The sequence below is a fragment of the Rhamphochromis longiceps genome, linkage group LG6, assembly GCF_057381845.1.
Source record: "Rhamphochromis longiceps isolate RC_006_pf linkage group LG6, R_longiceps_female_GT1.1, whole genome shotgun sequence".
In the NCBI taxonomy this organism is placed as follows: domain Eukaryota; kingdom Metazoa; phylum Chordata; class Actinopteri; order Cichliformes; family Cichlidae; genus Rhamphochromis; species Rhamphochromis longiceps.
Genome location: NC_140562.1, coordinates 32,413,883 through 32,436,879, shown reverse-complemented (window position 1 = coordinate 32,436,879; position 22,997 = coordinate 32,413,883). Strand labels below are relative to the sequence as shown.

General features: G+C 39.9%; 2 protein-coding genes across 2 annotated transcripts; one reads left to right on the top strand and one right to left on the bottom strand.

Annotated features, from left to right (window-relative positions):
* Positions 1-1,695: 1,695 nt before the first annotated feature.
* On the top strand, positions 1,696-8,486 carry LOC146668376 (general transcription factor II-I repeat domain-containing protein 2-like). The gene is made up of 2 exons (XM_085410277.1): positions 1,696-6,798; positions 7,388-8,486. Exon 1 carries the CDS (start codon positions 4,146-4,148, stop codon positions 5,436-5,438), a length of 1,293 nt encoding a protein of 430 aa, XP_085266403.1. The 5' UTR covers positions 1,696-4,145; the 3' UTR covers positions 5,439-6,798; positions 7,388-8,486.
* A 2,940-nt stretch (positions 8,487-11,426) lies between these two features.
* Positions 11,427-17,079, bottom strand: LOC146668375 (CD209 antigen-like protein A). Its single transcript, XM_085408842.1, has 5 exons — positions 17,043-17,079; positions 12,187-12,276; positions 11,922-12,008; positions 11,682-11,824; positions 11,427-11,579 (listed from the first exon to the last, which is right to left on the bottom strand). Exons 1-5 carry the CDS (start codon positions 17,077-17,079, stop codon positions 11,427-11,429), a joined length of 510 nt encoding a protein of 169 aa, XP_085264968.1.
* Between the last annotated feature and the right edge of the window lie 5,918 nt (positions 17,080-22,997).

Sequence of the window (22,997 nt, the reverse complement as noted above, 5' to 3'; positions counted from 1 at the left end):
ACATAACTTACCTTCAGGGTCATACGTCATACGTCACATGAAAACCAAAATAATTCCAAACGCCAGATCTGAATGAGGGTGCGGGAGGTCCATGTTGCAAGGAGAGCTTAACTTCTGTCTCGCTAGCTTGCCCTGCGCTCTTCCTTCTGACGATGCTGTCTGTGTTGAGCGCTCAGTGAATCTGCGTTCGACTACTCCGCCTAGGCTGCACTGTCGAGCCTAGGCGGAGTAGTCGAACGCAGATTCACTGAGCGCTCAACACAGACAGCATCGTCAGAAGGAAAGTTGATCAAATAAATTAAAAATTTTGTATTGTTCGATACATATGCGTACCGAACCGAAAGCACTGTATCGAACGGTTCAATATCGATACGAATATCGTTGCACCCCTAATTATATATATATATATATATATATATATATATATATATATATATATATATATATATATATATATACATATATATATATATATATACATGTATATATATATATATATATATATATATATATATGATGGAGCTGATCAAAGGAGCCCAGAGCAAATGATCTGATGTGGTGGCAGAGGCTGTATCAAGACTAATGTAATCTAATAGATAATTTCTATATTGGTTAGAATTAAGATTATTTTTATTTTTCCAGTTCATGAGGACTGTTTTCTTGGCTATGCATAGGGCAGTGAAAACCATATGGGCTATATTCTTTTCTGAAGTGACATTATCTAAGCTGCCCAACAAACACACTAAGGGGGAAGTTGGAATGTTACATTTCAGACACTTTGATAAGTCTTCACATATCTCGCGCCAAAACTTCTGAACTGGTGGACAGAACCAAAGAGCGTGGATATAATTGTCCAGTGAATTGGTTTGGCAGTGTGAGCAGTTGTTGGTAGACGTAAAACCCATCTTGAACATCCGATGACCTGTATAGTGCACTCTATGTAATATTTTGTATTGAATTAATTGAAGACTGGGATTTCTAATTAGATGAAAGGTTTTTAAGAAAATCTGAGACCAGAAGTTTAGGTCTAAGTTAACTGATAAATCCGCTTCCCATTTTGCAATAGGAAGTGATATTGATTCATCTAATTTAGAAAGTGTTCTGTATATTTTGGATAGTAATTTGGGGGTTTTAAGAGTAAGAAATTGAACCACACTTGGTGGTGTTTGTAGTTCAACTTGACCCGGTTTAAATTTCTTTTTTACTATGGATTTAATTTGTTGATATTCTAAAAATCTTTTCTTGTTGATCCCATATTGTGTAACTAGTCCGTCAAATGAAATAAATTCTGTTCCTTCTAGTATATGTTCTAAATATTTTATTCCTTTACCACTCCAATCTGAAAAGTTTATCATATTATTGTTTTGTAATATGTCAGGGTTGTTCCAGATAGGTGTACGTTTGCATGGGATTAATGAAGACGCCGTCAATTTTAGAAACTCCCACCATGCTGTCAGAGAAGAGCTGATGTTGATGCTTTTAAAGCATTCATGTCGTTGGATGTTTGAGCTGATAAATGGTAGGTCTGAGATCTCTAGATTATTGCAAAGTGCTTGTTCTACATCTAGCCAAGGTTCATCTAAGAGGGTGTGTTTTAGCCATCCTGAGATAAACTGAAGCCTGTTGGCTAAGAAGTAGTGCTGAAAGTTAGGTAGTTCTAATCCTCCTTTATCCTTGGTCTTTTGTAGTGTTTTTAAGCTTATTCGGGGGGGTTTATTTTTCCAAAGGAATTTGGACATACATGAATCTAGAGATCTGAACCAATCTTGTGGCGGTTTAGTTGGGATCATTGAGAATAAATAATTTATTTTTGGTAAGACCATCATTTTTATAGCGGCAACCCTTCCCATGAGTGATATGGGTAGACATTTCCATCTAGCCAGATCATCTTCTACCTTCTTTAAAAGCGGGATATGGTTTAATTTAGTTAGATCTGCAAGCTTGGGAGAAACATTAATACCTAAATATTTTATATTTCCCGATTGCAGTGGTGTAGAAGAGGAATTATGGAGGGAGCAATTAATCGGTAGAACTGTAGATTTTGACCAGTTAATTGAGTAATCTGATATTCTTGCAAAAGAGTTTATCAATTCAATCACCCCAGAGATATTGGTTTGTGAATTTTGGAGAAAGAGTAACACATCATCCGCATAAAGGCTGATTTTATGCTCCACGTTCTTGCATTTTATGCCCTTAATTACTGAATTCTGTCTAATTGCTGCTGCTAGTGGCACCACTCCCTTTCAACATGTAAATGAATTAGAACGGTAGCAATATTGAAATGTATTGACTTTTGTTTAGTATTTTTTTCTCTCTCTTATCTTCTTTATTAAATCTACCGGAATATTGTTTGCATGTTTGAAATAAATGAACAAACAAACAAACAAACAATAAAGGCTTATATCCATACTAAGAATATGCTCGCTTGTACTTATTTACATTTAGAATCACCAACCTAATTAACGTAACCACATGCATGCCTTCTGGCTGTGAGAATTCTGAGTACCTGTACATGATTACCTGTTGTAATGCTATGTGTGCTGTTTTCATAATTCTGTAGATCATTAAACATTAACAGATGTTGCATGTAAAATGGCAATGGGTTTTTTAATAAGAAAAAGCGATTCCAGGCCTTTTAATGAAGTATATGTGGTAATAACAAAATGGCACTGAATACAAGCAGTCAGACAACTTCACATCATTCTTTCTACAAATAATTTGGTTTTTTTCTGGCACCCTTAAAAAATGGTAACTGTGACAATCTTCCACATGGGTTTTTGCATTTTTCTCATTTAGTTTCCAAACTATTGAAGTCATTTACTTGTTTTCCAGTAACCAGGCTCATGTTGTCACACATAACTCGAGAAACAGTTCTTGCTGTTATAATGTAATGAATAAAGTATTTTTGATATTATTTGCAAACACACATGATTATGTTTGCTCAAAGCAAATCAGTGCTGCCAACACATTTATGGAAAGTTTTGTACCACTTATGGCAGAAAACTCTGGAACAGAGGTACATTTTATATGTATAAAAAGAAGATAATCACATAATTTGAACAGTATTTAAATATTTTTCTGTGTATAACATACAGACAACAGACTGCACACCAACTTTATAAACAAAGTATTATGTTGGTTGTCTTTTCTGCCTCTCTGCTTTCACTTAAAATCAGCTGACTACCTGAAATCAATGGTGATATTATATGACTACATTTATTTGTCATTATTTTACATCTTAATATTTTCTGGTGGGTTAAATTATCTATAAATTTTTTTCACAAATCCAGACATTTTTTCTGCCACATGGTGCATCATTCCAGGAGTTTTCTCTTTTATAGAAATAGATTTCTCCACAATCTTCACCTCCATCAACATTGTTAGGCTCGCCGATGTACCAGAAGCTGAACACAAACAGAAAAAAAGACTAACCATTTTATACTGACACTGAAGTCATGGTATACTGAACTACGGTGGCCCCTAGAGACAAAACACATGCAAACCCCAAAACACTTGCAAATTCCAAAACACAACGGAAGTGCTCCAGGACGCTAGGGGCAGTGTTGAGCTTTTGTTACCTAGTAACTACACAAGCCAGGAAGTACCAATGACCGGATTTGGGGTCTGCAGCCTTAAAGGCCGCATTTTAAGGCCGATTATGTACTAGTACGATTTGTACTAACTTGGTTTTAAAGCCTTTACTTCAAAATATACGCCATTCAATAATTGACTTTAATCTTACACAGCAAATTCAAAAGTGTTAAATGTTTTGGTGTTAATAGTCTTCTTGCAAAAGTAGAGTTAATTTTACTCTAAGTAGAGTCACATTCTTTTAATGCAGGGGTCACCAACATGGTGCCCGCGGGCACCAGGTCGCCCGCAAGGACCAGATGAGTCGCCCGCGGGCCTGTTCTAAAAATAGCTCACCATAACAACTTACCAGTAAGCTGCATCTATTTTTATTTTTTCTTGCTATTTTTTTTTAATCACAATTGCATTGGTGTTAATTTGTTAGAGATAATATATAAAAAAAAATGTTTATTATTAAATATTAGATCATGATCTAATATTTAGTGCTAGCTGGTCTCCACGGAAACAGTTGCCGTGAAGACCAGCAAAGGCAAAGGTGAGGAGATGAGGAAAACATGGCGGAAAAAAGGAAGAAAACATATAATTTTCACAGTGAATGGGAGGAAGAGTTCTTTTTTTTTACCACTGTGAAAGATTCATGCGTGTGTCTCATTTGCGGGGCAACTGTGGCAACGGCAAAGCGGCACAACGTGGAGAGACATTTCCGAACGTGTCACACAAGCTACCATGCTAACTACCCAAAGGGCAGCACACTGCGAGCGGAAAAGGCCCGCGAATTAAAGGCAGGTTTGAGCAAACAGCAGTCTTTTTTCACGAGACCGGTGAAAAACTCTCAAAAAGCAACCGAAGCCTCATTTAGAGCTACACATTTCATGATTAAGAAAAAGAAGGCATTTTTAGACAGGGAGGTTTTCAAAGAAGCAATGATGATAATTGCAAAAACTGTGCTTAAAGACGAGAAATATGGAAACGATGTAATCTCCACTCTCTCTGATGTCCAGCTGGGGGCAACTACAATTGTTAAAAGAGTGTCGGCTATGTCCGGGAACTTGGCCGATCAGTTGGATCAGGATCTGGCAAAGTGCAGTTGGTTTAGCATCCAGTGTGACGAGTCCGTCGACAGCAGCAGTACAGCACGGCTGATGGTCTTTATCCGGATGGTATTTGATGGTTTCTCCACAAAAGAAGAACTTCTGACACTACTGCCGCTAAAGACAACTACGAAGGGAGTTGACATCTATAACGTGGTGAAGGAGTTTTTCGCGAAGAAAAAGGTACCGTTGGAAAAGCTGGTATCAGTGACTACCGACGGGGCTCCTGCTATGATCGGCCGACATACGGGATTCATCGCTCACTGTAAAGGTGACACAGAGTTCCCAAACTTCATGCATTACCACTGCATCATTCACCAGCAGGCGTTATGCGCAAAGGTGATCGGCTTCGAGCACGTCATGACTCCCGTCGTGAAGATCATAAACAGCATCCGCTCCAGAGCTAAACAGCACAGAACATTCAAGGTGCTATTGGAGGAGCTGTCAGCTGAATATGGTGACCTGCTACTACATACGGAAATCCGATGGCTCAGCAGGGGACGGATTTTGCTTCGTTTTTTGTCACTTTTGGGTGAAATCAAGGAGTTCATGCAATCCAAAGGGGAAGACACATCTCTGCTGGAGGACACTGAGTGGACACTTGACCTTGCGTTTTTAACAGACATTACTGGGAAACTGAACCATTTGAACTGTGAGCTGCAAGGCAAAGGTAAGACTGTTGCTGACATGATAAGTGCTTTAAATGGATTTAAAGCCCAGATGAACATTTTCTCTGTGCATTTACAGAGAAAATAGGTGCTGCACTTTCCCTCTGTGCAGATGGTGCTGAAAGACAATGCTTCAGCATCTAAGACTTTTGACAAAGTTGCAGAAAAGTACACTCAAGTCATAAACTGACTTGGTCAAGAGTTTGAGAACAGGTTTTGTGACCTTGATCAGCTTGAGCCATGTGTCTCATTTGTTTCCAATCCTTTCATGAATGTGGACACAACATGCATTGCTGAGCAACTAAGTTCAATGTTCAGCTTGGATGCTGGACAGGTGGAAATCGAAATTGTAACATTGCAAAATGACGTCCACCTCAAAGCCTATCTGGGTGCACCAAACTTTTGGTGCCTTGTTGACACAGAAAAGTACAGTGGTGTGTGCACAGCAGCTATGAAGGTTGCCAGCCTGTTTGGTTCAACCTATCTTTGTGAATCAGCCTTTTCTGACATGAACTTCATCAAGAACAAACACAGAACACGCCTCTCCGATGCACATCTGCAAGACTCACTCAGAGTTGCAGTGTCAAGTTATACCCCAGATTAGAACACACTGGTGAACAGCATGCAATGCCAGGTTTCCCACTAACAGACAAAGAAAGCCATATTAGATGTTCTCAGTGGCAACATTACAGTGTCATGTCAAAGTTGAATTTAATTATTGAAAAACAAATGTGTTTGTTAAGTGTAACATGTGAAAATTTGCTTTAAAATGCTGCCAATTTGGTGAAAAGTTCTGTAAAATTTGAAAGTTGATTTTTTGTATGTTACATACATACAAAAATAATGTATGTAACAGTGCATGATTTGTTAAAATTTGTTAGTGGTAAGTGAAAATGTTGTAGAAGTGATCACTTCAAAATGTAAATACTTGCAGAGATATATAGAAATAAAGCGTTGCATATTGATATTTATGTTTCCTACCTTGTTTCCTACTTGCATTCTTTATAATTATGGTGAAAAATAATTAACATAATTAGTGTCCGTACATAGATGAATATCATTAATTATTAATGATAACACATAATTAAGTTAAACTGAGGAAATTTGTTATTTGAGAAGTGTGTGTCAAACTGGTAGCCCTTCACATTAATCGGTACCCAAGAAGTAGCTCTCACTTTCAAAAAGGTTGGTGACCCCTGTTTTAATGTAACTCTGAGGTGTAAAATGATAGTAGTTAAAATCGAGTGTTAAAAATGAGTGTTTCTATGTCAAATCTGGAGGTGTTACAATGGAAACATCTTGACCTCTTAACTCTGAACTCCTAGAGGGGCTATGACACCAACAGAGTAAATTCACAGACTCCGCCCCCAGCACGGCTCCAATCGAAGCTGAAGTGAAGCCGTTTCAGAACATTTTGCTCTACGTATTTGAGTTGTTTGCCATGCTTGGTAAGTCATTTTTTCAAAGATTGTTTCAATTATTTCTATTAGCTTTTACTTCTGTGGCTCTTTGGAGTTGAGACAAAGCTGTGTGAAAGGCATTAGCCATGTTGCTCGCTGATAGCATAATATTCTGTTTTAGCTAGCTGAAAGGTATTGTTTGCAGGCAAATACCACAGCCTTGAAAAAAAGCTTGCATGTGAATTTTCAGTCAAACTTTTGGTCAAATACACCTAAAACAATGTCTAGAATGTGAAATGTTGGTATAATGGTGCTACTTGAAGCCTGAAAACGATCGCCCATAAAAAAAAAAACCGAGCAAACAGCAGTAGCAGACGTCCTGACTGGATTCTACGTTAGCATAGATCCCTCCAGAGTTTTGTGCACACGGTTTAGGTAAAAATGAAAAAGGTTGAGGTTTTACATTTAGTTCAGTATTACCTGTTGCCTGTGTCCTTGTCTTTTGGGAAAATACTTTACACAAGTAAAGGCTCAAAGAGGATTCCTTTTTTTTTTTTTTTTACTGTGCTGCAATTGTTTACTGGATTATTTGTGCCATTAATTAGGGTCAACTAATTTTTATTCAATCTCCGCACAGGATATGCTTGTGAAGATGGAATATGGGGGAGAGCAGAAGTGCGTTGAAGTTCCACAAAGTGATGAATGAAGGACATGCATATTGTATTGAAGAAATAAGTGATGAGAATGCTGTTATTTGCATTTACCAGCTCGCCTATGTCAGACCTTTTGATAAACAAAATTCTAATGAAAGTGAGAACATGTATACTGTTACATCTTTCAGAAAATGTTTTGAAATTGTGGTGCACAGTTCAGAATAAATGTTTTTCAAAAACCATTGCATCTTTTTAGTAAATGTTTATTTCCAAAAGAAATTTCTAGAAGTTCAGAACAGTAAAATTCCCGCTTTTTAGAATGAATTAGAAGATAACTCTTACGTAGTTAAACTAAAATACTCTTGGAGAGTTAATATATAAACTCTTAACACCAAGTGTTAAATTATCAACTCCAGACAGATTTGGTGTTTAACACTAAAACAGAGTTAAAGTACCAACTCTCCAAAAAGAGTTAAATTAACACTCTCTGGTGTGGACCCATATAGACACTTTAATAGTGTTGAAATCAAATCCGACAGTGTTAATTTGGACATGCTGGATTTGCTGTGTACAGAGAATGTGATGATTTTATGGATAATTAAAATCAGTCATATATCCACAAACACAACAAGCTGAAAGTCAGTGATGCTGCTCGGTTTGCAGTCCTGAATATCACGGCACAAGCAGGATTCACTGCACTGTTAATGTTAGCTATGTTATATTGCTGCCTCTGTTCGGTGGGGTCGAGCCAAACTGACTTTAACGTGTGTTTGAACGAGCTGACGGTTCACTCGTTAAGCTGAAAGAAAGATGCTTTAATCACAGGAGTCACATGTGTCCACTGTACCATCTGGGAACTCTTCTTGTTTCGTAATAACACAAACACTAAATCCTCCTTCTTTTGTGCTGTTTTGTAGCAGTGTATACACCTGAGACTGTCATCTGTCTGTCTGTCCTGCACTCTCTCTCTTTTTCTTTCTCTGATTGTGTAATAAAAGTATGAACATTCATTAATAAGTCACACTTGTGTTTGAATCCTGCAGCTTATCACACATTTGATTTCCATGTGTGACAACTGCAAGTGTCCAGAGTGAGGACAGACTGAGGGACCCACTGCTGCACATCATCTGTGAGGCTTTGCACCCCTGATGATCCACCAGGACAAACTCAGCAGGGTGTGAGGAAGAGGAGGAGGAAGAGCCAGCAGCAGCTGACAGATGGAGAGAATAGACTGTTCCCTGTTTGTGAAGGACTGCTAGGAAAGTTTAACTAATCGTCTGTCCTGAATCAGTCTTATTAGGCAATCTTCAAATAATTGTATCATTCCAGTGTTTTCAGTGTGGGACAAAGTACTCAGGGCCTTCAAGTTACACACTATGAAAGGCAGCAACAAGTTTAATATTCAGAAACCTAAAGTATGTATCAGCAGCAGAATGGAGCTAAAAATAAATGTTTGTTTCATTTCTATAAAGCTTTGAGTATTTTGCATTAGTAGTACTGCTGTGTTTGTTGCTGTCAGGAGTAGTGTCGTGGATGAGAGAAGGAGGACCCAAACGCTGGACTCACAGGCAGGTAGGTGAAGGTGGATGTTTATTGCCGAAGGAGTGAACAAACAGTACAGAGGTAGGAAATGGCTGGCTGGCTGAATGAATGAATGAACGAACAAAGGACTGACTGACTGGCTGGTTGACAAACTGAACACACAGACGACATTAACATCAATGACACGACAGTGAACGAGTAGAAACAGAGTGCTTAAATACACAGACTGATGAGGATGATAATGAGAGACCAGTGAGTACACAGCTGAACATAATCTGGCTAATGACACAAGACGAGCTGACACAGGAAAAGCAGAAGTGAGCACATGGAAGTGGCAAAATAAACTGAACATGAACAAAACTGAAAACTCTGGCAGTTGCATCATATTGCTGTAATTGTTTATATGCTTTATATATTCTGAGGTAAGTTGATGTAACGCGGTTAAAGGACCAGGGCGCCTGACTGCAGCCTCATAGACAATGAGCTATCAGAATAAGTTTCGACTATGGAGCCTGAGGGTGTGAATAAAACACAGGAAATCAAAGTTGAGCTCAAAATATATATATTATGTTTGTTATGAGGAATATATAGACAGATGTACAAAAAATAAATATGCATATATATCACAACCAAAAATAATGTTGACAATACAAAACAGCTTATTGGGTTCCAAAAGGGAGGTGGAATGAGGTGTAGTCCAGTATGTGATTTATTTTAGTTCCATGGACCTGTGATAGGTCATGTGTCAACAGTTTGATTCAGTCCATAGGTTCATAATCCTACCGCAACGTAGCGGTGGTCGGGTGGCTCGCCATCTCGCGCTGATCAGGGCTGATCGCGGGAGAAAAAAAAACCTGACCTAAACAAGGTCAAAAACAAATCATTCACAGAAGAAAACGAAACAGCATTCTACTGCTGTGACAAAATAAATACATAAATCCATAAATAACAAAGTCAAGTAATCAATGCCACGTTTCATACAACAATCAATAAACCATCATCTCTTATAATGAATTTCATTCTAAATACTATTATAGAAAAACATTCTCATGGGTCCCATCAAAGTATATCAGCGTTAAAGCTAATAAATATTATCCAAAGTTAATCAAATATGTTTACAAAACTCATTTAATCACAGGTGTTGCGCAACAGATTCAATAAGCTCAATGGAATTTAACTCAATGCAAAATCTCATAGGCCGTTTTGGCATTTCATCAGAAAAGTAACAAAAAACATCCAAAACGGACAAAACTACAAAAATCAAATCACTCGTTCAACTCTAGATACATTAAGTCAACATTCGTCCATAACGGAATAAACAAAAACAACAATATTCAATAAATAAAACTAGTAATTGCACTTACTGTCGCTAGCCTAGCTTTAGCTTACTGGCGTTTTAGGATGTGCGATCGCGGCTCCGCATTGTCATTAATTGTGACAAAACAAACAAATAACTCACCGTTGAGTCGATTGTGAGGTAGTGTAAAGATGAATGAATCGGCCGGGTTATTGCACGCTGTCAACTGGCCTGTAGTGCAAAATTTGTCGATATCTGACAAGTACGCCAACCACAGGGACAACAGCAGCCAGAGGAGCAGGGACATGCAGCTGATTGACCCGGAACTTATACAGGATTCATTCCCGCCACAATAAAGGGACTGGCGGAAGTGGGGTCAGAAGTTACCGTGGTTACATTGATCTATAGTGTTACATCATATTCTATAAGGATGTTATGTGTTTGTAGACTTTCTGCCCAGTTTGACCCATTTAGCAGAAGTCAGCCTGTTTAAGGCTCTGATATCTATTCTGTATGACTTAAAGCAGTTATGACATGGTCTGATTTTCTCACCCAATAAAGGAATATTTCATATATCAGTCTACTCTTCATTTTATCAGAAACAGTTATCACAGCTCGTACATTTTCTTTTTATAAATATATGTAAGCAATGAGCCAAATTTAGTAATGCCAACATACTGAAGGAACAACATTTGTCTCTTATATATGATACACCTATATATGCACTGTCAAAGATACTTGTCTTTGAGTGAAGATTTAAGGTGATAAGACATATAAATAACTGCAACTTGAATCTGTACTGAGGCTCAGTATTTGACACAGAGTTCATGTTCACTGCTGTAATAGCCAATAATGATTAATATAATAACTATAATATTGGCCATATTATATTTACATTACCAAAGTGATATGACTTTAGTCTCATGAACAACATTAGCTAATTGTTATTTACTAACTAATCTTAAATGACTGTTCAGTACAGAAATGAAGCCCAAAAATCATGTTTTACTGTCCTGTGGTCTCAGCCTCAGATACTTTGCAAGTGTTTTGGAGTTTGCAAGTGTTTTGGAGTTTGCAAGTGTTTTGGAGTTTGTACGTGCTTTGTCTCTAGGGGCCACCGTACTGAACAAACAACTACACACAAGGACAAGAATTTACACCTACACTTTATCTTAAAATGCAAGTTACCAATAATAATTTATGAAAGAGTTATGTAACAAACATAAAGTGTGAAACCTGATGGTAGGTGTAGTCCCATCCACCCATTTCCATGTCTGTTCTTTTTCTGCGTCAGTCAGTCCAATCCATGTCCGATTTTTAAACTCTCTTATGAAGTTCTTATTCACAGAAAAAGAAATGAACAATAATATAAAATACATCTGAGTTTTACACTTTTGTCTTTGTGTCTCAGAAACAGATTTTGCTCCTATATACTGTACCTGTTCCTCTCTGCTGTTGATAATCACCAAGTCTGCCCATCTCTGCAGACAGTCCTCTCTGCTGTCATTCCAGGTGTTTTCAGTAGATGAAACGTAATATAAACTGTGTTTGAAGTATATCCATCCTCGTTGGATATAGCGAGCTGCAAAGGACAGTAAAACTGAACCTTCAAAATTATGCTCAAGAAAATAACAAACAGCAATGTTAATAATGATAATACTGTTTAGCGTTACACTCACCTAATTCATTCATTTTAATGTCTTCTTCTTTAGTCAAGTTTTTCATAATGGCCTCACAATCTGGTGTTGTTGTTGTATCAGAACTGTCTGTAAGAGCAAACATTTCCTTAAGTAACTACACCACCAGAGTGCCACATGAATGAACCTGATTCAAGTTAAATTAATTGCAATTCTTCAAACTGTAACGGTCTCTGTCATTCTGTTCTTATATTATTCAGATGGTGAATTTATGGTCACATTACAAAGAAAATGTAAATTGACTCACAAAAAGCCAGTCGCAGTGAAATGTTGAGTGTAGCTTGAAGAATACACAGAAGTGCAAAGCTCAAAGCAACCAGTCTGCAGAGTTTTCTTTCTGTGTGCAGGTATCAAACAGATAAGAAAATTACATTTATTGTCATTATATAAGAATGTACAACGAAAATTATGGTGCACTGCCAGGATATGGACTCATGCATAATAATAATACTATAAACACCAACATGAGAATAAAAAATGTCCATCCATTCGCTTCCGCTTATCTTTTTCAGGGTCGCGGGGGGCGCTGGAGCCTATCCCAGCTGTCATAGGGCGAAAGGCGGGGTACACCCTGGACAGGTCGCCAGTCTGTTGCAGGGCTAACACATAGGGACAGACAACCATTCACACTCACATTCACTCGCACATTCACACCTAGTGACAATTTGGATTAATCAATTAACCTATCCCCACAAGCTGCATGTCTTTGGACGGTGGGAGGAAGCCGGAGTACCCGGAGAGAACCCACGCAAACACGGGGAGAACATGCAAACTCCACACAGAAAGACCCTGGCCTGATGGTGGAATTGAACTCAGGGCCTTCTTGCTGTGCGGCAACAGTGCTAACCACCGTGCCACCGTGCTGCCGAATAAAAAATGTATTAAGGGATAAATAAAGAGGAAGTACAAATGGGTTTAGTGGTTTTCAGTTCAGTGTGGTTACATTTGTAGGGTAAGAACTGTTCAGGAATCATTTGGTGTGACTTTTTATGCATCTGTATCTCTTACCAGATGTGTATTAGCAGACTGATAAAAGAGCATTAGCTGGTGTGCTAAACCATAAAGATCTCTCACCACATATCCAAACCGATATCATGACCAGCAGCTTAACAGCTGTGGCTCCAGCAAACATCAGCTGATACTTGAAATTAATATTAAATAAATTCTAACAACAGCTGATCAAGCTTAAACATGCTGCTGTTGTTTAACGTGACATCCGCTGGTTTCCTCTTTCTGGCGCAAAGTGGGCGATAAACAAGAGAGAAAAGCTGATCAGCTGATCATTGATCAGTTTCATGATCATATTCATTGAAGTAGAAACAGGAGAGGGAGGGGAAAGAATGAACGAAGAAGAGGCAGCTGACAGCGTAAAAACAGAATAATTCCAGCTTTGTGTTTTTTCCATCCTAGCTGAAGTACAGGACAAACTGTGTTCCTTTTCAGCTCAATACGAAACGCATAATATTTTCTCTGAATGCGGGACATTTCCGTCTTTTTACGGGACGGTTGGCAACTCTACTAACTAACCTTATGAATAAAATAAAGTTCACTATCAGTAACATCATAACACCCACCCAGATGTATAGAAACGCCGTCATGCTAGCTAGTACGCAGTACAAGTTATTGTAACTGACGGTAAAAAGTCAGCAAAACGAAAATAAACTCCACCTAAACTTGGTTTATATCTGACCCAAATAGACTGCAGGTCATAACTTCTTCCCTGAAGTTCAGTTCACCTGACACTCGGGCCAGCGGCCGCCTCAGGTCTCTCCTTCTCCTGCCTCCCCTTTCTCTCATCCACCTGCTGTCCTCCACCACTTGCTAATGTTACTGAATCTGTGGAAGCTCCGCTATAACCACCACCAAACAACTGAGTTATTTTTACACACCGGCCAGCATCTGACCAATCCACCACCTTTCATTGTTTGTACTGTTACCGGAAAAAAATAAAAAATCATCGGCCCATAAAAATTAAAAATCACCATCGGCCCTTCGGGCAAATGCCCGGTATGCCCGATGGCCAGTCCAGCTATGACTACACCTAAACTTGGTTTATATCTGATCCAGATAGACTGCAGGTCATAACTTCTTACCTGAAGTTCACCTGACACTCGGGCCAGCGGCCGCCTCGGGTCTTTCCTCCTCCTGCCTCCCCTTTCCCTCATCCACCCATCAGGTGGTTATTACTCGGACTGGGTGACATATTGTACAGAGCCCCGCAGGGGACATGGGAGGAAAAAAAATCAAGACGGACTTTTGCGAGATCTCGCAAAACAAACTCGGGATCTCGCAAAACAAATTTGGGATCTCGCAAAACAAATTCGGGATCTCGCAAAACAAACTCGGGATCTCGCAAAACTTTTGCGAGATCTCCCAAAAGTTTTAGCCGCATTCTTCCCGTTAGCTCGAAGTTAACGGGAGGTTTAATACAGCCGGGAGGAACACCGCTTTCCCGGCACATCGTGCCTTGACCTCCCGGTCGGCTTCAAGCCAGCGTCCGAAGTATGCGGCTAAAACTTTTGCGAGATCTCGCAAAAGTTTTGCGAGATCCCGAGTTTGTTTTGCGAGATCTTTCAAAAGTTTTGTGAGATCCCGAGTTTGTTTTGCGAGATCCCGAGTTGGTTTTGCGAGATCTCACAAAAGTTTTGCAAGATCCCGAGTTTGTTTTGGGAGATCTCGCAAAAGTTTTGCGAGATCCTGAGTTAGTTTTGCGAGATCTCGCAAAAGTCTGTCTTAATTTTTTTTTCTCCCATGTCCCCTGCAGGGCTCCGTAATATTGAGATTTTTAATACATTGATATATTTTTAGACGAGATATGAGATGTGAAAATATAGTCTATGTTACGTTATAATTATACTTGTGGAACCGCAAGTTTGTCTCTCTTTCATCCACTATTGTCTCTACGCAAAGTTACTCTGCCTCGCCTCTCTCCTTCACTGAACACAACTCCCCCTCCCCCATTGCTTCACCTGCAGGCAACGACAAGATGGACACAGAAGCTATCAAAGAGGACAACACGTTAGCGTTGCGGTTAGCGTTAGCAGTTAGCCCGTTAACGCATTGGTGGCGTGCAGCTAGCAGTACTAGTGTTTTCACCATTTACAACAGCGCCATAAAGTGCAAAATAAAAAGTGTGTGAAACTGTATGCTGTATCCCAGACCGCGAAGTCTCCCAACCTCCTGCCCCGATACAAACTACCTTACAAAACTCGTATACTGTATTTTTCCAACTATAACCTTACACTAAAATCTTTTCATTTTGTCAAAAATCGACAGTGCGCCTTTTTTATGAATTCTGGTTGTGCTTACTGACCGCGAACTGATTTTATGTGGTACACGGCAGGCAGCAATCTGTCAAAAATAGTTTTAGTGCGACTTTGGTAAGCTGCGAAGCTGCACTGCTTGATGGATTGTGGGAGCATTACAGCTGCGGTAGTCAGGAGCCTTGCAGAGTAATATTACCGTAATAATACCATATTGTGTGTGTGTATTAGGACCACAAATGGTACCTGTTAAGAGACACGGTTACGAAGCAGATTTCAAACTCCAGGCTGTCAGTCGCGCAGTAGAACTTGGGAACAAAGCAGCTGGGAAATCTGTCTGTCTTTGTTATTATGCTCAGCGTATTTTTAGTTTACATTTTGACGGCACAATTGTGAGCTTTTTGTTATGCACAAAAACAACATTGTTTTACTTTATTTATGGAGCATTATTATTTAATAATTGCTGATAATTTATTTCTGACCAATTTTTTTTTGATGTACATCTGCGCTGTATGTTAATAAAAGTGCCTGTGTGAGATCTGGGACACAGCATGACTGAGAACTCTCTTTTTGTTCCTACTATATGGCTTTAAAGAAATATCAAGATATATATTGTATATCGCCATCCAGCTAAAGGATATCGAGATAGCCCTAGTTATTACACATCAGCCAGCATCTGGCCAATCCACCACCTGTCATTGTTTATACTGTTCGAAAGTAACAAAAAAAAGAAAGAAAAAAAAAAACGAAAAATCATCGGCCCATAAAAACGAAAAATGACCATCAGGCATACCAGGCAAATGCCCGATGGCCAGTCCAGCTATGGTCGTGCCATCAGTTAACCCTTCGCGTGCCAGCTGTGGCATGCGTGCTCAGGGTTGCCGACCCCTGTTCTAGGAACTACAAGTAAGCCTGCAGTCTGAGAGTGAAGTGCTCTACTGGGGTCCTATGGCACTATTTATTCTTGTCTGATTATTTAAGACCGTGTATGCGGGGAGAAGGATTTTGAATTAGATTCTGGAATAAACAGGGAGCCAATGAAGGGAAGCCAATATATGAGAAATATGCTCTCTTTTTCTAGTCCCTGTCAGTACTGTTGCTGCAGCATTTTGGATCAACTAAAAGCTTTTCAGGAAGTTTTTAGGATATCCTGATAATAATGAATTACAGTAGTCCAGCCTAGAAGTAGTAAACGCATGAACTAGTTTTTCAGTGTCACTCTGAGACCAGATGTTTCTAATTTTAGTGATATTAGGCAAATGGAAGAAATCAGCCCTACGTATTTGTTTAATACCTGCACTGAAGGACAAAAATGACTCCAAGGTTCCTCACAGTGTTCCTGGAGGCCAAGATAATGCCATCCAGAGTAAGAATCTGTTTAGTATGGAAGAGGATTAGGGACACCAGAAAAAAAAAGTGGGCATATCTTTTTTTCTTTTCCAGAATTCTGAGAAAAACGTCAGAATTCTGACTTTAATCTCAGAATTCTAGAAAAGAAAAAAACAGACGTGCCCACTTTTGTCCCCCGGTGGCCTCAGTTTTAGCTGAATTTAGAAGAAGAAAGCCCTGATATTGAGTTCTTTAAAAGAAGAAACTATTCAATATTTTATAATTATTAAATAAAATTATTACATAATTTTAATTGTGTTAGTGGTTGAAAAAATAAACTTTGAATGCAGTTTATTCCCTAATCGTTTGTTTAAAAAAATAAAAAATCCTCCACCTGATTCCAAGAATATCTACCAAGGTGGGGTTTTCAGTGCAAACTCATACTTGAAACTAGAATAAAACATACGACATTGACAGCATGAAAATCTTCTAAATAAATTGAATTACTTACTACCGGTCGAAGTATCAGCTCCATTTTCACAATCCATGTCAGATTCGTATTTAAGAACAAACTTATTTTGCTGTGGTATGGCAAAGGCATATAGTGAGAAAATGCAGAACTAATCAATAACCTTATCTACCTTTCTTTCTTCCGTTTATGACAACATCGGCAGGTTTAAGCTCACAGCTTCCTGTACACAGAATACATCTACCCCTTCTCCCTTATCAGATCAACTCAGTTTCCAATTTCCACTAAGATAAAAACATTCATATATATCTACTTTTAAATATGAGACGGCATGCTGAGATAGTTTACTAGTTTTTATTGTACTCAACTACTCCCTTTACTTCAAGTAAGAGACAGCTGCCTTGGTAGAATGTGCAGGAGGCAGGTACAGGACATCTACTCACTACCTCGCAGTGATTTCTGTGGACAGTTACTTATTGGCACAACTGGACATCATTTGAACATTATACTAAAAAGCTGGAATGTTAAAACCTGAGTAAAAACAGCTTATATTTTAGGGGGCTACCGTGGTGTCATCAGCAAACTTGATGATGAGGTTGTTGTTGTGGGCCAAACTGCAGTTGTGGGTGTAGAGGCAAAACCTCTGTTTTTATAGAAGTGCTCTCACTAACTAATGATCAGTTATTTAAGTGCATTTGAATAGTAGCACGTAGCTGTTACCTATAGTCTAAACCTATAGTCTGTAACAGGGGTGGGCAATTCCAGGCCTCAAGGGCCGGTGTCCTGCAGGTTTTAGATCTCACCTTGGGTCAACACACCTGAATCACATGATTAGTTCGCTACCAGGCCGCTGGAGAACTTCAGGACATGTTGAGGAGCTAATTTAGCCATTTAAATAAGCTGTGTTGGTTCAAGGACACATCTAAAATCTGCAGGGACACCGGCCCTCGAGGCCTGGAGTTGCCCACCCCTGGTCTATAAGGTGTACAGACCTGCATAGAGTTCATAGTCATATATAAGATATGACATACACATACAAGCATCCAATCACACTTCCATACAAAGGTTGCTGAGTTCCACAATGATCCAGGATTATTAAAACAAAAGGAAAACGTTTAAACAACATAGTAACCTATAAAAAATTTTCTGCATTTTTTTTAAACAAATCACCAAATCTAAAGGAATGAAAAGTTTGTGCTATATAATATAAAGTTCTTTATAAGAAAACTGAAATCCAGTCCTTTTCATGTGATATACAGTTTATTAGTAAAAATGGCTGATTCAGAACGGCTTTGCCAAATTTATCTGAGGTTACAGTGCTAACCACAGCAAGAAGTTTACTTAATGAGTAACACATCAAAGTACTCTGCCTGCCACATTGTTGTCTTGGCAACAAAATATTGTTACAATTGTTATTATTTAGTATGTAGTAGTACGCTAATACTGTCTTACAGAGAAATAAAGTTCAGTTGGATATCTGCAAACTATATACAAACATGACTTTTTAGCTAAAACTGGTAAATGCATCTTAATATAACCATGTTAGTTTTACATAGTCAGAGGTTTTCTTGTTCACACACTTGAACAGTTTTCACTGTTGCAGTAATTTATTAATACACAGCAAAGTCCCTGACTTGTCCTTCTTTGTAAAAGAAATTTCACAGTGCTGCTAACTCTTGTTGGCTGCTGGGAAAGTGCATTAAGGGAGATGTTCACAAAAACAGGAAACATGTGGCAACGCAACATATTTCCTGTTATTGGTTGTGCATTAATATACTTTACAGCCATTATCCTTATGTTTATGCAATTTCTATGGTCAGAATAATTTTTTAATCTCTTGAATTTGATTTTAATGTCCATATTTGTTTGAACTTGCATGCATAATGATAAGCCGTTTTCCCTCTAGCTTAAAATACTAGTCCGATAGCCAATTACAGATCCACAATCTTTTCACAGATCCAAAAGTTTTCACTCTGTCATTCCATTTGTTTTCATCTTTAATGATCTTCATTTCTCCACAGTCTTCATCTCGGCCATTATAACGGTTGGGCTCCCCGTTGTGCCATCTGAAACTAAAGAATCAGCTTTTTTCACGAAATCAGAGATGCATATCAACAACTTATAAACAAACAGGAACTGCTAATAATCACCAGATCTGCGTCTCGTTGCTGAAAGTCCTCTCTACTGTTGTTCCAGGATTTTTTAATAGAAGAAATGTAATAAAAACTGCCCCTGAAGTACACCCATCCATGTTGGAAATCCGTTTGAAAATATTAAAAAAATAAATTCTTACACAGAAATAACTGAATAATTAAATAATTACAGGGACCAAAGTGATAACAAGAATGAAATTTTTTTTTTTAACATTTTCAACATCATACTCACAAAAAAGTATTTCACATCCTTTTTGGTGCATCTGCTCTTGTATCAGAATTGTCTGTGAGAACAAATAAACAATTGTTATTGTTGGATGGGAAAGGATGACAAACTTTTCATTTCAGTTAGCTTCATTTGTTCAGATATTTTACTGAGACAAAGCACATTAAGTACAGTTATGAAAATGTTAGGGTCGCAGGCTGGTTTGGGATGTCCCTGCATGTTTCCTCTGTTCTTAGTTGTATGTGGTCAGGCTTTGTTCTAGTCTCCAACTGCTGGTGGAGTTGCATTAAGAATCCTTCTTGTTATTAAACTAAATTCATCAATCCATCCTGGCAGGGCCTGGAGCCTGTCCAAGCTATCATAGGGCAAGAGGCTAACCCCAGTAATTCCATATCTTTGGACTGTGGGAGAAGGCCAGAGTACCAGGAGAGAACCCATGCAAACACAGGGAGAACATGCAAACTCCACACAGAAACACCCCAGCCAGATGGTGGAGTCAAACTCTTCTTGCTGTGAGGCAACAATGCTAACTACTCAAAGGAGATTGCAAAGAAAAGCGTCTGGACTTCTTTAAGTTACTTGAAGACGTTTCACCTCTCATCCGAGAAGCTTCTTCAGTTCTAAGGTCAAATGGTGGAGAGTCCCAGATATAAACCTAGTGGGAGTATCCCCCCACAGAGGGACAAAAGGACCCCCTGATGATCCTCTAATCGCCTGAGCCAAGGTGTGAAACTGGGTGTGGGTCCCAATCAGCCAGAGTTTCGGGTGAGTTCATTGTGAAACCTGGCCCCACCTTATCATGCGAATTCCTGAAATCAGATGGCCCAGGATGTGAGTGGGCGTTAAGGCGTCTGGGAAGGGAACTCAAAACTGGATTATAGATGGCAGAGAGTTGGTGTCGTAAACCACCGCCTCTGTTCAAAGATGGTCGCTCACAGTGGACATAGATGGCTTCTTTAACTCCTCTTTCAAACCATCTGTCCTCTCTGTCCAAAATGTGAACATTGGCATCCTCGAAAGAGTGTCCTTTATCCTTAAGATGCAGATGGACGGCTGAGTCTTGTCCTGTGGAGGTGGCTCTTCTGTGTTGTGCCATGCACTTGTGAAGTGGCTGTTTGGTCTCTCCAATGTAGAGGTCTGGGCATTCCTCGCTGCACTGTACAGCATACACCACATTGTTAAGTCTGTGTTTTGGCGTTTTGTCTTTCGGGTGAACCAGTTTTTGTCTGAGCATGTTGCTGGGTCTGAAATGCACCGGGATGTCATGCTTGGAGAAAACTCTCCTGAGTTTTTCTGATACACCGGCTACATAGGGGATGACAATGTTGTTGCGTCTGTCCTTCTTATCCTCCCTCGCTGGTGTCTGATCTTCTTTTCTGTGCCTGTTTGCTGACTTTAAGAACGCCCATTTAGGATAGCCGCACGTTTTGAATGCTTCCTTTACATGTGTGTGTTCCTTCTTTTTCCCTTCAGGCTTAGAGGGAACATGTTCTGCCCGGTGGTGTAGGGTCCTAATTACTCCAAGTTTGCGTTCCAGAGGGTGATGGGAGTCAAACAGGAGGTACTGGTCCGTGTGTGTGGGCTTCCGGTAAACTTCGATGTTGAGTTTGCCGTTCTCTTCAATGTGCACAGCGCAGTCCAGGAAAGGCAAACAGTTGCCCTTTGTGTCTTCCCTGGTGAACTTGATGTTTTTATCCACAGCGTTAATGTGCGCAGTGAAGGATTCCACTTCTTGTGTCTTGATTTTGACCCAGGTGTCGTCCACATATCTGTACCAGTGGCTGGGTACTCTTCCTTTGAAAGAGCCAAGAGCCTTCCTTTCCACTTCCTCCATGTAAAGGTTGGCTACAATAGGTGACACGGGGGAGCCCATGGCACAGCCATGTTTTTGTCTGTAAAAGCCTTCGTTGTATTTGAAATATGTAGTGGTGAGGCAGAGGTCTAACAGTGTGCAGATCTGATCGGGTGTGAAGTTGGTCCTGTCCTCCAAGGAGCTGTCTTCTTGTAGTCGTTTTCTGACAGTCTCCACTGCCTCCGTGGTGGGTATGCAAGTGAAGAGAGAGACTACATCAAAGGACACCATGGTTTCATCTGGATCCAGGGTAAGTTTCTGGACCTTGTCAGTGAAGTCGGTGGAGTTCTTGATGTGGTGTGGGGTGTTCCCCACGAGAGGAGCCTTAAAGCAAGACCCCACAAGCAGCTACAAAAAGAAAGTTATAGCTTGCCTTCAAGACTTTGAAAAGGACAAAATCATTGACCGCCTTACATATCACCGCCTTTACCCGGGGGATGCCATACCCTGCATTTACGGACTTCCTAAAATCCACAAGGAAGCTTGTCCCACTCAGACCCATAGTCAGTAGCATAAACTCAGCCACTTATAACATTGCTAAACACCTTGCTACTATCCTTGCTCCTCTCGTGGGGAACACCCCACACCACATCAAGAACTCCACTGACTTCACTGACAAGGTCCAGAAACTTACCCTGGATCCAGATGAAACCATGGTGTCCTTTGATGTAGTCTCTCTCTTCACTTGCATACCCACCACGGAGGCAGTGGAGACTGTCAGAAAACGACTACAAGAAGACAGCTCCTTGGAGGACAGGACCAACTTCACACCCGATCAGATCTGCACACTGTTAGACCTCTGCCTCACCACTACATATTTCAAATACAACGAAGGCTTTTACAGACAAAAACATGGCTGTGCCATGGGCTCCCCCGTGTCACCTATTGTAGCCAACCTTTACATGGAGGAAGTGGAAAGGAAGGCTCTTGGCTCTTTCAAAGGAAGAGTACCCAGCCACTGGTACAGATATGTGGACGACACCTGGGTCAAAATCAAGACACAAGAAGTGGAATCCTTCACTGCGCACATTAACGCTGTGGATAAAAACATCAAGTTCACCAGGGAAGACACAAAGGACAACTGTTTGCCTTTCCTGGACTGCGCTGTGCACATTGAAGAGAATGGCAACCTCAACATCGAAGTTTACTGGAAGCCCACACACACGGACCAGTACCTCCTGTTTGACTCCCATCACCCTCTGGAACACAAACTTGGAGTAATTAGGACCCTACACCACCGGGCAGAACATGTTCCCTCTAAGCCTGAAGGGAAAAAGAAGGAACACACACATGTAAAGGAAGCATTCAAAACGTGCGGCTATCCTAAATGGGCGTTCTTAAAGTCAGCAAACAGGCACAGAAAAGAAGATCAGACACCAGCGAGGGAGGATAAGAAGGACAGACGCAACAACATTGTCATCCCCTATGTAGCCGGTGTATCAGAAAAACTCAGGAGAGTTTTCTCCAAGCATGACATCCCAGTGTATTTCAGACCCAGCAACATGCTCAGACAAAAACTGGTTCACCTGAAAGACAAAACGCCAAAACACAGACTTAACAATGTGGTGTATGCTGTACAGTGCAGCGAGGAATGCCCAGACCTCTACATTGGAGAGACCAAACAGCCACTTCACAAGTGCATGGCACAACACAGAAGAGCCACCTCCACAGGACAAGACTCAGCCGTCCATCTGCATCTTAAGGATAAAGGACACTCTTTCGAGGATGCCAATGTTCACATTTTGGACAGAGAGGACAGATGGTTT

Excerpts from the sequence above, each read along its gene's own strand:
- LOC146668375 (XM_085408842.1), bottom strand. The coding sequence starts at position 17,079 with ATGGATTGTGAAAATGGAGCTGATACTTCGACCGGTA. Across the intron at positions 12,277-17,042 it reads AGCTGATACTTCGACCGGTA|AAAGAAAACTCTGCAGACTG; the intron begins GTAAGTAATTCA and ends ACCTGCACACAG. Across the intron at positions 11,825-11,921 it reads CATTAAAATGAATGAATTAG|CTCGCTATATCCAACGAGGA; the intron begins GTGAGTGTAACG and ends TGTCCTTTGCAG.
- LOC146668376 (XM_085410277.1), top strand. The coding sequence starts at position 4,146 with ATGGCGGAAAAAAGGAAGAAAACATATAATTTTCACAGTGAATGGGAG.